Here is a 15,841-nt window from a genome sequence, read left to right on the forward strand (position 1 = left end):
CACCACAAAGCTGCGTTAACACAGAGCGAGTCATTTTGCAGTTTAGCTTCAATACAAGCTGATTTTGGACTTGGGATGAAGTTTGAAGTTCTGAAAGTTACAGTATGCTTTCATAATACATCGAGCTGTCTGTGTTCCTTTAAGAATACAGAAATTCCCTTTGGGCTATAAAATGGTTAGAGAGATTTAAAAAAGAAACCAAATATGAATGTGTTTGTTCAATGTCTCGCTCAAATCTGTGAACTAGCTCACTAAATATTCAGGGTGCGATGCTCCTTGTTTGTGGGGAAAACAAGGCGACTAGGTAATTAGCACATCAGTTGGATGGCACAACACAAGGTAATTATGCCACTGTAGCACCTGCACTCCCAAGAGCACTCTTTTAGCAGGTAAAGCTGCTGTATGGTAACACACACACACACACACACACACACACACACACACACACACACACACACACACACACACACACACAGGCAGAACATCTGTCAGTGGAAACCCATCCTCAGACACACACACATTTACACAAATCCCCAACTAAAATGGGAGTGCCAAATGCATGGGAAATTTCAAATCTCACTGCACACCATTTGTAAGGTTCCATGCACAGTTTAGGCGCTCAGCTGTTTTAAAGCCCAGTTGAAGAGCTCAAATGTGACTGACACCAGAGAGGAGGGTAGCACCAATGGATCTTTGGCATATGCTTTTTAATGATGCCGTGTGTCAAGAATTACTAATCACCAGGGGCTTATTTCATCTTCCTTCAAAGTCCTCAACTCTATTGTATATACTATAGGCCTCAGCACGCTTTAATTGTTCAGAGTTAATATACAGTGGCCCAAAATATTATTTAGACACTTTTGGACAATTAAGTCACACTTAAAAACTTATCAAACCAAGTTGCATCTGCTACCAAATTATTCTTGTCAGACCTAAGGCCATTTTTGCAATTATTTTTCAAACAACTGACCCAAAGGATTTTTAGTGGATGTATAAACTCAGTTTCTCTCAAGTTCACACAGGTGTCCTAGCAGAGTTACCACAGGTGAAGTTTATTAAATTAACTATGGACATGTTTAACAAAGTTTGACAGCTGAAGTGTCCAAATACTTTTTTGTCTTCATTTTGACCAATATGAGTGTTCCAAAACCTAGCGACATGCCTCCGGAGTTGGCACTTTATAGCCTAAAGTATATGATGCAAATTTTGTCATTAGCAGAGTGCTCGAGCACTGAATGCATGCAGCCCGATTTTTCTAACCATACATCTTTGAACACGCAGAATGTGCATGCACCTGGAATTATCTGCACTAATTAGTGGGTCTACAAGGTGGCAACATTCACATTTGAGCCATTGCGGTCTCAAAGAAGATGTAATCGCCCCTTAACATCAGGAGATGAAGGTAAAAACAACAGTGGATGTGCAAGTCAAGAGCATGTGTGTGAGGTCTGTGGATACCTGCATTTGTATACAGTAACTTGAGTCTGATGGAAAATAAAGACATCTTTATGGGTCTAAACTCCTGAAGAGAAAGTCCGGTGTCTCATAGCAGACGTAGTGAGCATGCGCCAACTGCCTGTGTATGGGCGCATAGTTATATGGAGTGTACTTTGACAGGCTCGCGTTCAACTGTATGCAGACACTGAGCATTTGCGTCAAAATGGAAGTATACCTAGGGTTTAAGACATCACAGGCGCCCTCCCAAAGGGAATGTAGGTATCTCAATTATGCTGCCTCCAAAGATATCTAATTTTGGCCAAATTCTTAGGCATCATCGTATGCATCCTTCCCCGGGTAGGCAATCCCAGAATGCACTGTGATGAGCTTGGTGGAAAAATAAATCCATGATGGCGGATGAAGCAAGATAAATTTTGATTATAAATATAATGCATTCGATACTTAAAAGATTGATAAAACTTGTTTAATATGATAGAAAATTGACTATTTTACCAAAAATATGTGTGGTATGCATATTTATGCTTATTACAGTACTGTGTCGTTCCTCTCGTGTAACCTATATGGAAATCAGTTGCAAGGCAGCTCACTAACTTTCGGAACTGACTTGACTATATCTGTTGTTCTATCATTTGAAACCTAACAAACTTTTTGAGTGTGAAATGTTTTGCTTGAAAAGTGTGTTTGTGCTATATTTTTTTATCTGCCACTTTTATTTTACTTTTACTTTACTTAAATGCCACGTTTGATATTTGTTATAACATGATATTACATTCATAAATTTAAGTGCGGTTAAAGTTTCCAAATATTTATTGGGCCCACCGTATATACCAGAGGCTAAATGGAACAATTTGTATAGAGCTCAGAATTAAATGACAAATGGAGATAACAGAAAATGGGCATTTTGTTTTGAGAGAGAGAGAGTGTATATGCGTGTGAGAGAGACATTTTGGACATTAGTGATTAAGAAGGTAGGAAGTGAAGAAAAAAGAAACCCAGAATGCTTATATGGAGGGAAATGTCAGCTTTGAAGAGGAGAACATTTCTATTTCTGCTGCCGACGGGCTGGCATTTCCTTTACAATGGGCCATTCAGGGCTCAGGTGAGACAGCAGAAAGGCTGACTGCACACACTCACTCTAAGTGACCTTCAGGAGGAGGTGAAGGATCAACACGAACAGAATCAACACAGCACAGCAGAAAAACTCAAAATAAAACATCACAATCACAACAACCAGCACTAAACATGAAGCATGCACCACTGTGACAGTCCAAAGGATTAGAGCTTTTCAAGGACAACAGGGTGTGAGGGTGAGCTACTGTCAATCTGTATTCAGAAAGGGAATTTCAGGGAACATCTTGTTTTGAATGAACTGAAATGAAAGTCATTCAAATAAAGATGCTAATGTAGAGAGTCCGGCCACACCTGCAGACCCCGCAGCCTGTGAAGAGTACGATAGATGACACTTCGGAAATGATAAACAGACACCTGTTCATGATCTAATCGTACCTACCTTTCCTGTTTGCTGCATTTGTGCAGAGCAAAAAAAGGAACAAACATGCATGATTAGAGGCTGTTTGAAATCCAGAGATCAAAATTAACTAACATTGCATTTTTCTAAATTCTTTCAAAACTCTTTTTCGAATTTCTGTTTTGAGGTAGTGAGTCAAAAAGAGATGTATTTGAAATCTGCAATGCACTATTTGAATTAGTATTTATATTTGATACGCTGACTGACATGCCCCACCAAAAACAGGACCCATGGGCCCTGTCCTAAATGACATCCTCTGCCCTTGGAGTCCATACTTTGGTGATGTAACATTGCAAGGACTGTTGGGTAGCAGACCACTGTTGCTATTAAGTATATACCAGTGCCAGCATTACATAAAGGGCATGATGGAAGTGTACAGAGGGCACATAGCTTGTGAGTTTCCCTCTGAACTATAAAATAATCTCTATGGCATTGTGGACTTCACAAAATGAAGGCCATGTCTAGTGGTGTGGGAATGATCTGAAAAGTGTGTGTTTGGGAGGGGGCATTTTAAAACTTAATGGCTCATGAATATTAATGAATGTACATTCGTCCTGTAGTCTTAACTGATTTGATAAAATGTTGGTCATTAAGTTGCTGTTTAACACTGCTGGCTAAAATATTTCCTTCACACCGTGGACAAGCAAAACAAAAATCGTAAATTATTTCCCGAAGAGTGTGGGGGACGAACTTAAAAATTGCTAAAAGGTATAATGGCCATGGCCACAGATTTCCAAAATGTAAGATGGCAGGGGAAGACTTATTCATGTGTATTTATGAGTAAAACGTTACCTGATTTATAAAGGTTAGGTTTAGAAGTAGGATTATGGTTGGGTTGTAGTTTCTACGACCAATCAGGTAGCGTTTTCCTGGTGAATATTTCTGGACTGTCCAATTAGGTATCGCTTTCCCCATGAATGTAAATTACTTTTCCTGCCATCCTACATTTTGGAAATTTGTTCCTGGCCACGATGCCACAAGTCCTCATCAAGTGTGCCATTTGGGACAGGACAACATATGGGGTCGTCTCAACATCTTTTAAACAATGGAGTGAAACCCCTCAAACAAGAGACTGACAAACTAAAGGGGCCATTTAGACCAAACGCATTACATTAAAAAATCTCAACAAATGGGGAAAAAAATGCAGGTGTTTCAAGACTAGATGTGTTTTTAAAAATGTATGTTTTAACCTGCCACTGCGTTTCAAAAAGGCGGTGCTCCTATGCAAGAGGCTGACAAAACAGTGAGACAGCGCAATGGCCAAAGATTTCCATCTAGGACGTTTACATAGAAAAAAACATTTAAAAAACACCACATATAGAAAAAATACATTCGGTGTGAACGACCCCTAAGAGACTGAGTGAAAGAGAGAACCTCCGTGACAGGCCAGTTATAATAGCTCAGTTGGTCGCTGGACTATGCGACTACCCGGGCAGTGCAAGATGACAGCTTTGAGAGTACTATCAGCAGGCCGTGGCATTACAGACACATAATCGCTTGCCTGCTGGAACTGAAAGCTGATGCTGCATCTTTGCTCAGGTTTGGTCTCGATTTGAGACACCGTGAGCTAAAAGTCGTCAGCCATCAGGAGAGCTGAAATGGTGGATTTGTGCTGAACACAAGAGACAATCAGCCAAAAAAAAAAGCATGATTTTATCTAAAGTAAGGGATCTTACTAAGAAGGTCTGCAGGCAGTATTAGTCAGTACTGTATCAGTGTTGTGAACGGGACCACCGAGTCATGCCGTGAGCTACATGTCTGCCTTATTTGGATGAGTCAAGATGTCATTTTGAATAATGTCCTCCTTTTGTTCACTCCGCGGGAAAGCTTACTAAAATTAGCTACATCTTGTTCCATGTACAAAGCAGCCCTGAATTCAGAATCACGGCTTGGGAAGCCGACAATGATGTGCAGTGGTGTATTCCTCCAAAATGAGACCTTCACAGTTGCTGATACCTTCATTTATCTCCACCACATATTACGGTCTTTAAGACAGGTCCTCTTGGAGGTGTTGTATCCAAAACATGCTGCAATCTTTTAATACAGCCGCTGACAGGAATGAAGATGGTAGGGCTGCCACGATCATGACATTTTAACTGATGATTAATTGTCACACAAATAATCGTGATGAAGTGAATATTGAAATAAAATGAAACCAGAGCGCTTTGTTGGCTTGTTGCATTGTTTATACTTTTACACGATTATGGTGTAAACAACCGCACACCGTAGTGCTCCAGGGGTGCTTTAACTTGGAACCCACATAATTCACTACTGCACTGGAGAGACATAAAAATGCACATTTCAAGGCATTTCACATTTCTAAATCCCACTGTAGAGCTGAGGAGGGCGGGGCCGGGCTGGAATGAGACACACCCGGTCCCCAATCAGCCTGATGGGGCGCGCGAGGGATAAAGGCGGCCGGGGACGACAGTTCGAGAGAGAGAGAATTACAGACAGCTGTGCTGTGTTTTTAGTTGTGTGTTTTTGTTTGGGTTTTTGTTTAATAAATTATTATTTAAGTTGTCAAGCCGGTTCTCGCCTCCTCCTTTCCTCGAAACTCCCTTACACCCACATTCCTAAAAATTCCCTTATTTGAACGGCAATATGTTACTGGAATTTAAAAGCACACGATAATTGCGGTTATTGCCAATATTCTTGATTAATCGCAAAATTATGATACTGATGTTAACCACTTTGGAATCAACCTTTGCACGGTACAATATTTTTGTACTACACACATAAAAGTTACATTGAAATTCTGGAATCCACTGTACGATCATCTTATCAAGAGAAACAATAATGTTTTGTCTTTAAGGCAAAGCTACAGTGAACCTCCAATGATCTTGGCATGAGTGAGTGATGTGAAAGCTCCTCCTCACCTCTTGAAGAGCAGGATGGCGATGACAATAATGATGATAAGCACCACGGCGAGCACAGGGCCCATAACCCAAAGCATCTCAGGTTGCTCCACACTACGCAGCACACTGCCATTATCCATTGGCACTGTGATGGGGTCTGAGTACGGGCTGGCCGAGAAGATCCGCTACACAGAGAAAGAGTAGTTTGAGTTAAAAGCCATGTCCACAGAGATGCTAAAAATGCACGCAACCATTATGGTGGTTCTGAATATTACCAGCTGAAGAAGAGTAAATACAAACTTGTGTGAATGTAATGCTGCATAGTAAAGTACTTTGATCACAAACATTCAAAATCAAGGTTTTGTAGCTTTTAATCCCTGTCTTTTACAGTGTTGTAGTACTTGAGTCCGACTCGAATTGCGATGTTGATGACTCGTCTCGGACTTGAACATTAATGACTCGGACTTTGACTTGGACTCGAGCATTGTATGCATTCTGAATTGGAGGAGAGGACTCGTTACAATGTTAACTTTTGCGTTCTGCCCATTTATGACTTGAGAACACATACATGTCATGTACCGGTTGCGCAAGCACGAATCTCTGCACTCGCACATGTATTTCCTTTGCTTTCAATCAAAACTGGACGCGCACTCTCAAATCTCCCCGCTCTCGTTCAGAGAGTGCGTGTGCCACTCAAAGCATGTCATGTGTACTCGTGTGATGCGAGTTTATCACAAATGTAGGCTAATACATTTAAGTAATCCCATTGTTAAAAGGACAAACATACATCCATCCATCCACCCATGAAAAATCATGTGAATTGCTCCAACACCTGAATTATAATGAATTTTGATAATATAACACTAGAGGACAAATCCTGAGAGAGAAAATAAATAAATAAATAAACTTCAAATAAATGGCAAGAAGGCTCTGTTGCTTACAATGGAAAGTTATTTTTCTGACATCTCATTTTTTATTTCCTTGATTATTGTATAGGCCTATATACAACATTGTGATGGATGGATAGATAGATGATAGAATTTTATTGAGTTCTCAAGTAATTATTCAAGAAACAGTTAATACTAAAATAAGAACAAAGAAACAAATTAAGAAAACTGTGCTTAATGTCTCTAAATGCAATATCAAACATCCAAGTAACATTAAGAAAAAAACTTAGAGATTGTATTGTTATTGTGTGTATGGTTTCTTGTACAATACACTTTGAAAGGCTGAATGTGTGTGTGTGTGTGTGTGTGTGTGTGTGTGTGTGTGTGCGCGCGCCAGTAAACTTAGAATTGTGATTTTTTGCTTATTTTATGACAGACAAGGACTCGTAACTCAGACTTGTTATTGGCGACATGACTTGGACTCGACTCGGGCACAATACTTGTGACTTGGACTCAGACTTGAGCAGTGAGGACTCGGACTCGACTCTGACTCTAGATCTAGTGACAACTACAACACTGGTCTTTTAGCTGTGAGTTGATCACACGGCAACAGTAGGTAAAAAGTTCTTCAGTTGAAATTGGTTTGTGCTTCCTGAAATTCAAACCACTTTCCCCCGAGGCTGAAGCTGAAAGTGTTGTTGCATGTTGTTGTTTCGTGTTAGCGTTTCCAGGTGAAATGTCCACAAAGTGGCACCAAAATCGAGTTGTATTTTTTGTTGTAAACGATGTAGTACAGTCAACAGAAATGTCTATTTTATTAACTCACCCCCTAACCCAAACCCTAAACCTAACTGTCAGTGGCGTAAAAATGCAATTTTAGAATTGAATGAAAAAATTCATGAATCAAGCTAAATGTCGATTCCTGTGTGGTCATGTTGTTGAGGTCATCTATTCTAATGTACTTCTAAAAGTAAAAAAAAAAAAAAAAAATTACATAAAGTTTTGTTTTTCTCTTCCGTGAAACCAGACCAAAAATACGGTTGACTCATTTTGCAATCAGGGGCATAACCTGAAATAAATTTTTGTCCAATTAAAAGCTAAAAGCTGCAACCTCAACAAATTCCCTATGGAATAGATTCAAAAGTCCCTTTAAAGCAAGCCAGTTCACTTTGCGGACATTTTGGTAAGTCTCCGGGCAGCTGTTTTATATGTAAAAGGCATTCAAGTACTTCTTACCGAAATCTTCAAATCTGTTTGTCAAGATAACGTTTTAATAATACATTTTAGATCAGCAATAAAACTTGGCATCAAAAATGTTGCTAAAATAGCTTGCTGGTCTAGCTAACGCTCATGCGTGTGATATCTCTAACTACAGTGAAGGCGACTGGCTCTTTTAATTGAAAGTCAGGACTTCCATTCCAACAGCAGATGAGCATTATGATTTTGCTCATTAATTTTCCTACAAGTGGTCTGTCTCCTTATAATTATATAGTTTCTGACTCAACTAACAACTGATGCTTTTCCTGGGCACAGCAGGCCTCGTACACACACATAGTTGGTCTTCACATCTGTCTCCATGTCAGACCATGTTCCCTTAACAAGGTTCCTCTTAACCCCTGCCATGCTGCATTCACCTTTTATTAGCATATGTCACACCTCTTGGTACATGTGACCATGTGGAGAAAGACACACAAAGAAATGTGGTAGGAGGAATTTGGAAAGGGGAACAAATGCAGAGGAAGAGGACATGTGCAGAGGTGTAAAAAGAGACCAAGGTTCGCTCACTCACTCGCTCTCTCTCTCTCTCTCTGGCTTTCATAAATGGGAAGCAGAGGAGGGGAATCATATCCTCTTCATTAGTGCTCAAACCATGGTGATAGTGAGCTGCAGGGAAGAAGGGTGAGACAGGAATAAAAAAGAGCCAGTGCAAAGGGACTTAAATGAGACATCTCCCTGCTATGGCCTCATCACTGCATGCGCCATGGGACAGGTTTGAATTCTGCCTCACAAACTGCCTGAGATATAAAGAAACAGTCAAAAAAGAGGAAAGAGAGAGGGGGGAAAGAAAAAGAGTGAAAGGGATGAGGAACGATGGGTCTGTCACTACTGCTTTATCTGTATTGGAAGAGGGCATCCATATGGACACTAGTTCCCTGAGGGCCAAACCCCTTTATCTTCCTCTCTCTCTCTCTCTCTCTCTCTCTTCATAGCATCACAGCAGAGTGAAGAACTATAATCCGGATCACTAGCTCAGCTCACCATGACTTCTCTAATAGCGCAGAGATATTAATTGAAGAGATAAGCAGGATATTAGCTCAAGGAGACTCACGAAGTGGTGAAGACGTGTTATCGCTGTTGTATGACAATCGAACTGTTAACGTGGTGGTTTATGTGAGTGTCGGTGGTCATGTGTGTTGTACTGGGAATATACATTTCATTGTGTACTGTTGTAGTTTGTTTTATCATTTTGACTAGGGGAAAGAAATGTCTTATATCTCACCTACGCTACTGGGAAAACTGGGTCATACCAGCTTAAGGTGGTCAAGCTGGTAGTCAGACCATAAATCGTAATTTTTAGTCATTTTAGGGTTTGTTGACATTACATCGTCATGGCAATGATGTAGTAAAATAGGCTACACTTTACACAGAAAAGGTTAGTAATCGCTACCACTAAGTCATGTTAACACACATACTGTTTATGTCTTGTGGCTATACTTTTGAAACAGTGAGTTTTTTAACATTTATGGATTGGTCCCCATTCACTTCCATTTTGAGTGCCTCACTGGAACACAGATTTTTTTTTTTTTTTTTTTTTTTTTAAAGAAAAGGAGGGGCAAGTCAAAATAAATTTTTGTGGTAATCAATATTACGCCACAAATGCTGTCGATTGAGCTTAACATGTATTGAACCTGGAATTACTACTTTAACATGGACAAAATGGTAAACTTTCTCAAAAACTATATATATAAATGTCTGGGTCATATTTCACCCCAAAATCAAAAGAAAACAAAAACCCAGGAATTTATATTTTGCATTACGAACCTGAAACCTATTTTTGGACCAATAGGACTATAATCTTATTCTCAATAATATAATATCAAAAAAGACATTACTGATTTCACATTATATTTAAAATTAAAAATAAATAAAATTCATTTTAAAAGGTGCAATCAGTAACTTTTGTCTTTGTGTCATCTTGGACTTAAGGCCTTTGCACACCAAAAGCGAATGTTCGCCTCGATTTCTCACCGCGATCAACATTTTGCATCAACAGTATTGTATTTAACAATATTAAAAGCTAACATTCATACCGAATCGCATGGAGACAAAGCAAACCTTTATTTTTTTTTTTATTTTTTTTTTACGGTGAGTGTGTCTAATGTTTTTTTTTTTGCCCCGTGAAGATATGCCCTGGCCAATAATATATAAGCTTTAGATCATGTGTTAGAAGCCGTTGCAGTTACCAGAACCAGAGCAACAGGTGGCACTAAAGCACAGAAAGCTGTTTTGACCACCAACATTTAAAGGTGAAGTAACTTGAGAAAGAAATCCTAAACCAGTAGTGAGGCTGTTTATTTAATTTGCATTAAATGCCTTAAAAACTAAAAAAAAAAAAAATTCTCATATGGGTTCTCTTAACATGTAAATTATATTGCTGCATCACTTCCTTGCATCCCCTTTAAAAATGATCTGATCTTATGTGGGTTGTCTTCATAATTTATTACTGCATTGTATGGCCACTGCATTTAATCTTACGTGAGTTCTCTTATATCTTTAATATAATATACAGTATATCTCAGCACATTTGCCTTTGTATCACTTTTTTAAGACAAATTTGGGGATTTTAAGTGTTTTTCTTCATCTAATAATAATAATAATAATATTAATACTACTGCTGTGACTTGCAGTGCACTCTGTGTGCCTTTGAATACCAAAAACAAAATTATTATTGCTGTGCTATTTTTAATAGTCATTAACAGCCTCGTCTGTCAGTAGCAGTATTAAAGTATCTAATAATGGGTCAGACTGAAGATGGGTTTTGTTGGGTGAGATTGCCAGCTTGCTCACTGGGGGTCTAAATCCAAATATTATTTACCTATTCTAAGGCACAATTTACAATAAAGTTTTTTTTGTTTTTTTTTCCTCTAATCAAACTGCACAATTATGACTCTCAAACATTATAGGCATTACAGCTTCTTTTTCTGTTTAAGCATATTTTTCTGTAAAACCGCTGTGAAATGATGTATGTTGTTAAAAGCGCTATACAAATAAAAATGACTTGATGTACTGCTTGCAGCCTTGGACCGTATAAATGTAATCACGTTTAATTAGTAACATGCAGTGTTTTTAGCAAATATAACACAAGTAGATGTACATGGCAATAATATACAGTCAAACGTTTGCTTTAACAGTCACTATGAGTGTGCATTATGCAGTGATTTTAAACAAATGCACTTAACACAAGTATACAGTATGCGTGGCAGTGGCATATAATTAATACTGTTCCAAATTATAATGTTTTCATTATCACATACTCTACACTTTCTAATCACATACTCAGACTGTGTATCCATGATAATACTGTCAGTCAACTTGTCCAACAGGTGAACTGAAATAATTTGTGAAGTGTTTCAAAAGTTCTTTCTCGTTTAGCAAATCAACAACACACTCATTGTCGCTGCTTCAGTTGGTAGAGAGATCCGTTTTATTTTTTCAATCTGCTCGCTAGAGAATTGTTTGCTTTTCTTTCTTGATTGTTTTGCAAACTTGTTAAGTTGTTAGTTCTTCTTCTTGTCACCCGGTGATGGGCGGAGGGAGCACCAGCCCAAATGTGTGTTGAGCCTCCTACCGTACCGGGAAAAATTGCTTGTTGATTAGCGCCACCTATTGTAAAGGAGTAAATGTGCTAATGGCGAACATTCGCCTCGCTTTCTATCTACGATTTTTACGGGCGGTGAAATTACCCATTATGCTTAGCGCGTACTCCCAACGCGGATGCTACAGACCTACGGTTCGCAACTTATTCACATTACCATGCATTGAAATAATCACTAACGACAGTCAAAAACGATGGAACACTCCCTGCTTAATTAACGTAAATCCCTTTCTCACTAAAATCTGTGTATGGATGCTTTCGACAGCAATCGGTGAATAAATAAGTACACAATCACACATATTTACATAGTAAAGTTACTACACTGGGCTCTCACGCTTTCTGCACATGCACTGTGTGTGTGTGTGTGTATGTGTGTAAAAGAGAGAGAGAGACACACAGACATTCAGTCCACAGAGAGAGAATTCACATTTACTGATATGCTAGATTTCTTGTTGCACACACAATGTATGATGATGATGAAAACGGACAAATAGCTTTTTAAGATCTGAGGGATGTATCATTTGGAATTATCTGTCAGTGCTTTAAAAAAAAAAAAAAATAGGCAAATGACGGAGAATTATGTTAATGCAAACTCTGCTTATTGCACCTGGTGCGACTCAAAGTTTCAGCCATTGACAGCTTTTGGGTGGGTTTATTGTTGTAACATTCATTTTCCAGTCATTTTTTAAGCCACCTGTAATTGTTATAACATCCTCTAACAGCACACATTCTTCAAGAGCCTCAGATGATCGGCATCACCAATAACGTTTGTCTAGCTCTAGCATACAATAACAACAACTAAGCAGAAGTGCAGAGCATCCGAGAGGATGTAGCTCGCCGTAATGGCGCCACCCGTGGAGAAGTCAGGAAAAAGGTGGATGGGAAAAGGCCATTCGTCTGTGATTCGCCTCTCATAATCACATCATGTTTGGTGTGAAAAGACCTTTACACTGACACCTAGCAGCTTGGATGCAGCATCATTTAAAACCAATAGTGTTCAGTTTTAGATGCCACTGTAGAAATGTAGTATTCACATTCAGCCATAATCAATGAGTGAAAGTATCAAATAACAGGACAGTTACTGAGATTAAGCGAGTAGTATTCAGCTGGTCATGTGATTCTAACATGGCTTGCCCCCATGTGCGGACCCTCTCCATGTAGAATAAAACAGCTTTTATAAGGTTACTGATATGACTGGAGTCTTAATTTTAATGTGAGCAGTCATTATTTCCATACTGTATATTGCAAAATTGCAGTTCATGTCTTTAGGAGGTAAACCTTTTTAATGAGGAATAAATTACTGAGAGCACCTATAATTAAAAATACAAATGACAAATTGAGATTTTAAAATACAACTGCACTTCAAAACATGGTAGTATTTGATGTATTGAATTTAATTATGAAAATAACTGTGGATTTTTAACATTTTTATTAATGGTCCTTAAAACAGGCTTCATTTTCTTTATAATGAAATTCGACCTTGACAATTCTTTGTGAGATTCAGCCATCAATAGTAAACACTCCCTCCGTTTAATTCCTGATCCAGCATGTATGGAGAAATGCATCTGAGCAGAGCGGTGCGCTAACCTTTTCTGCTGCTAGATATCTACTGCTTAGAAGGAAAAAATGTTTCCTACAGCATTTTACTGTGATTTTGAGTACAATGTGTTTGATGTCACTAATGTGTCGCATTTCCTACAGACAAGAAGAAGAAAAAAAAAAAAAAACGAACCCGAATGCTAAACGTGACACTCCATTGAGCGGATAAGGATGGGTATGTGTCCTAAGGCAGTAGACGAGGTTAACGACATCATCTCAGCGCTGTGGTCTCAGTGCGGGCATTCTGCTAATGTAAACACTTTATCTGGCAGAAACAGCTCTGCCGCCACAGGCCCTCCCTAACTTTACCAGCCAGCTGATTCTCTCTCTCTCTCTCTCTCTCTCGCTCACTCTCCCTCGATTTGGCTTTCTCTTTTTTTTGTTCTTTAATATGCAGCACATTGTTCTTAAATGCCACGCTTTCCTACCTGGGGTTTGCAGACCCCAACGGAGCCAAATGAGTGGAAGGGAAGGGTAGATGCTAGGGGTTCCTTGGAAAATGCAATAATTGCTCTACTGAAAATAAAAAATAAAAAATAAAATATGGGGACAATGGGGAATTTTATGCTTACAACAAGAATAAACCATTTGCCAATGGGGCAAGAAAAAACTTTTTTTCTTTGAATAAAGTTTATTATCCTTACCCCATTGGCAAGTTTTCTCTTCTTTTAAGCATAAACCTCACTAAATGTTGTTAGATTATTCTGAAAACAAGGCTTAATATCTTAGCTTAACTGATTAACTGATTCATACATGTTTATGTCTCTCTTTTTAAGGATGTTTAGATCTTTTTTTTTTTTTTACTGAAAAAGAACAAAATACAGAGTAAGAACTTTTTTTTTTAATATTTCTTTAAATTTTTTTTATTTATTTTTTTATTGTTTTAAGGCAATATTCTCTGTAAACCTGGTTTGGAACCATATTTATTATATACACAATTTTAATATACAATACAATATATTGATAAACAAATATTTACCTAATCTTGAAAATGTCTCTCTCTAGGTCTACAGTGTAAATCTAACATTATTCTAGTAATGAATAGCAGAAAAAAGCTATGCTTTCAATTCAAGTAAATATTTTTTATTTTTAAATATTTGAATTTTTTTATTAGTTAGGCTTTAGTACAATGACAATACATAAGCCAATTATTTCATTTAGCAAACACTAGGTTGTCTTTATAATATCATGCTTACTATGTTTCATGAAACAGTATACAGTAAATAGGTCTTTATAAATGAAAATATCTAGCTTCCTTATATTATAATAAGGTTTTCAACTCAAAGTTTTAAAACCCCTGCCCTAACATTCTCTCTCCATTGGACTATTACACAGCAAACAAATCTCTCTCCAAAACCAACTCTCTATCTGTCTTGCTCTCGTTCAGCATAACATCTTAAGCTTGCTTGTCCACACTTGCTTAAAATGATTCTGTTTACACACTCTTTCTATCATGCGATTTCACACTCTCCTTGGCTTGTTTAACTGCCTCGGGTGATGCTTGTACACGAAGACATTCCATCTCTCTCTGTTCCTTTCACTTTTTTTACTCCACGGACATGGCCTTAATAATAATATGTTTAATTTATATAGCACCTTTCCAGAGCTCAAGGACGCTTCACAATAAAGAACAGTAACATAAACATATAGACAATCATATGCCTTCCAGTTGTTCTGGTGGACTTAAGACACTCGTGAAATTCGTCTTTAGCTTCAGCTCCAGTCAGACTTTAAAAGTCAAGATCTAAATTCAACACACAGCAAGCGATAAATGAGAGTCTAAAATTGCTTTGGTGAGTTTGTCATTTTGATGGTAACTTCATTAGGAACTGCTATATAATGGTTTAAATCAAATTGTAAGAAGAATAATATGACGCTGATGTAAGCAGATGTAAGCGACACAAGCGAAACTGTCTATTGCTATCTGTCGCGACTTACACGCCATCAGCAGACTATCTAGGATTCCTTAGGTTTTTTCTCTACTCTTTGTGGTGACATATGGAATATTCCTCGCATTAAGCTACCAAAACGAAAATATGAGGAACAAAATTACGATGAGTCTTTGCGTTTTATTGACAGGTGCCATTTCACCTTTCAAGTGACACAGTAAAGGCCCCTTCTGCTGAAGCTCATCCAAGCCATCATCGAGCCACTATCGGGCAAAATGAGGGCCTGCTAGTGCATGCCAGGGCCAGCTGTGTTCCCACTGTCACTTCCGGGGCTTCATCGTGCCTCCTCGGGGCTTCTTCTGGGCCAACGGCCTTTGGACTGCCGATTACCTTTGGGCCAAACGAGGCCAACTGGGGATTAAGGTGGGGTCAATGTCAAAGGCGGAGTTTGCTGAGTCAGGTCAGAGGGTCAGCATCAAGATTACCAAACTTGTCAAGTTGTGTATCCAGCGCACAATGATATAGGTTCGGGAAAAAATTATAATAATTGCAGGCACAGTACAAATCCACTAAGATACACAATGGATAAAACGGTGCTCAAAAGAAGAACTTTCCATGGTTTGAGATCATGGTTGGTGTGCTGGGACATCATCCCACTGTTAGTGGAGAGACCACTCGGGACACCATGGCAGCCACAGGCAGTGAGTTGTCAACATTAACTTATCTTGCTAGCTATCTAATATTTA

The 15,841-nt window shown here is 38.6% G+C and overlaps 1 protein-coding gene across 6 annotated transcripts in view; it reads right to left on the reverse strand.

Moving 5' to 3' along the window:
* The window catches only part of LOC127442429 (receptor-type tyrosine-protein phosphatase F), a 301,235-nt gene that overhangs the window by 48,023 nt on the left and 237,371 nt on the right, over positions 1 to 15,841 (reverse strand). For all 6 annotated transcript variants that reach the window (XM_051700458.1, XM_051700457.1, XM_051700461.1 and 3 more), the window contains one exon: positions 5,866 to 6,029. In XM_051700458.1, coding sequence (XP_051556418.1) covers positions 5,866 to 6,029 — 164 coding nt within the window. The remainder of the gene's footprint in view (positions 1 to 5,865; positions 6,030 to 15,841) is intronic.

Source organism: Myxocyprinus asiaticus, chromosome 6 (genome assembly GCF_019703515.2).
Source record: "Myxocyprinus asiaticus isolate MX2 ecotype Aquarium Trade chromosome 6, UBuf_Myxa_2, whole genome shotgun sequence".
In the NCBI taxonomy this organism is placed as follows: domain Eukaryota; kingdom Metazoa; phylum Chordata; class Actinopteri; order Cypriniformes; family Catostomidae; genus Myxocyprinus; species Myxocyprinus asiaticus.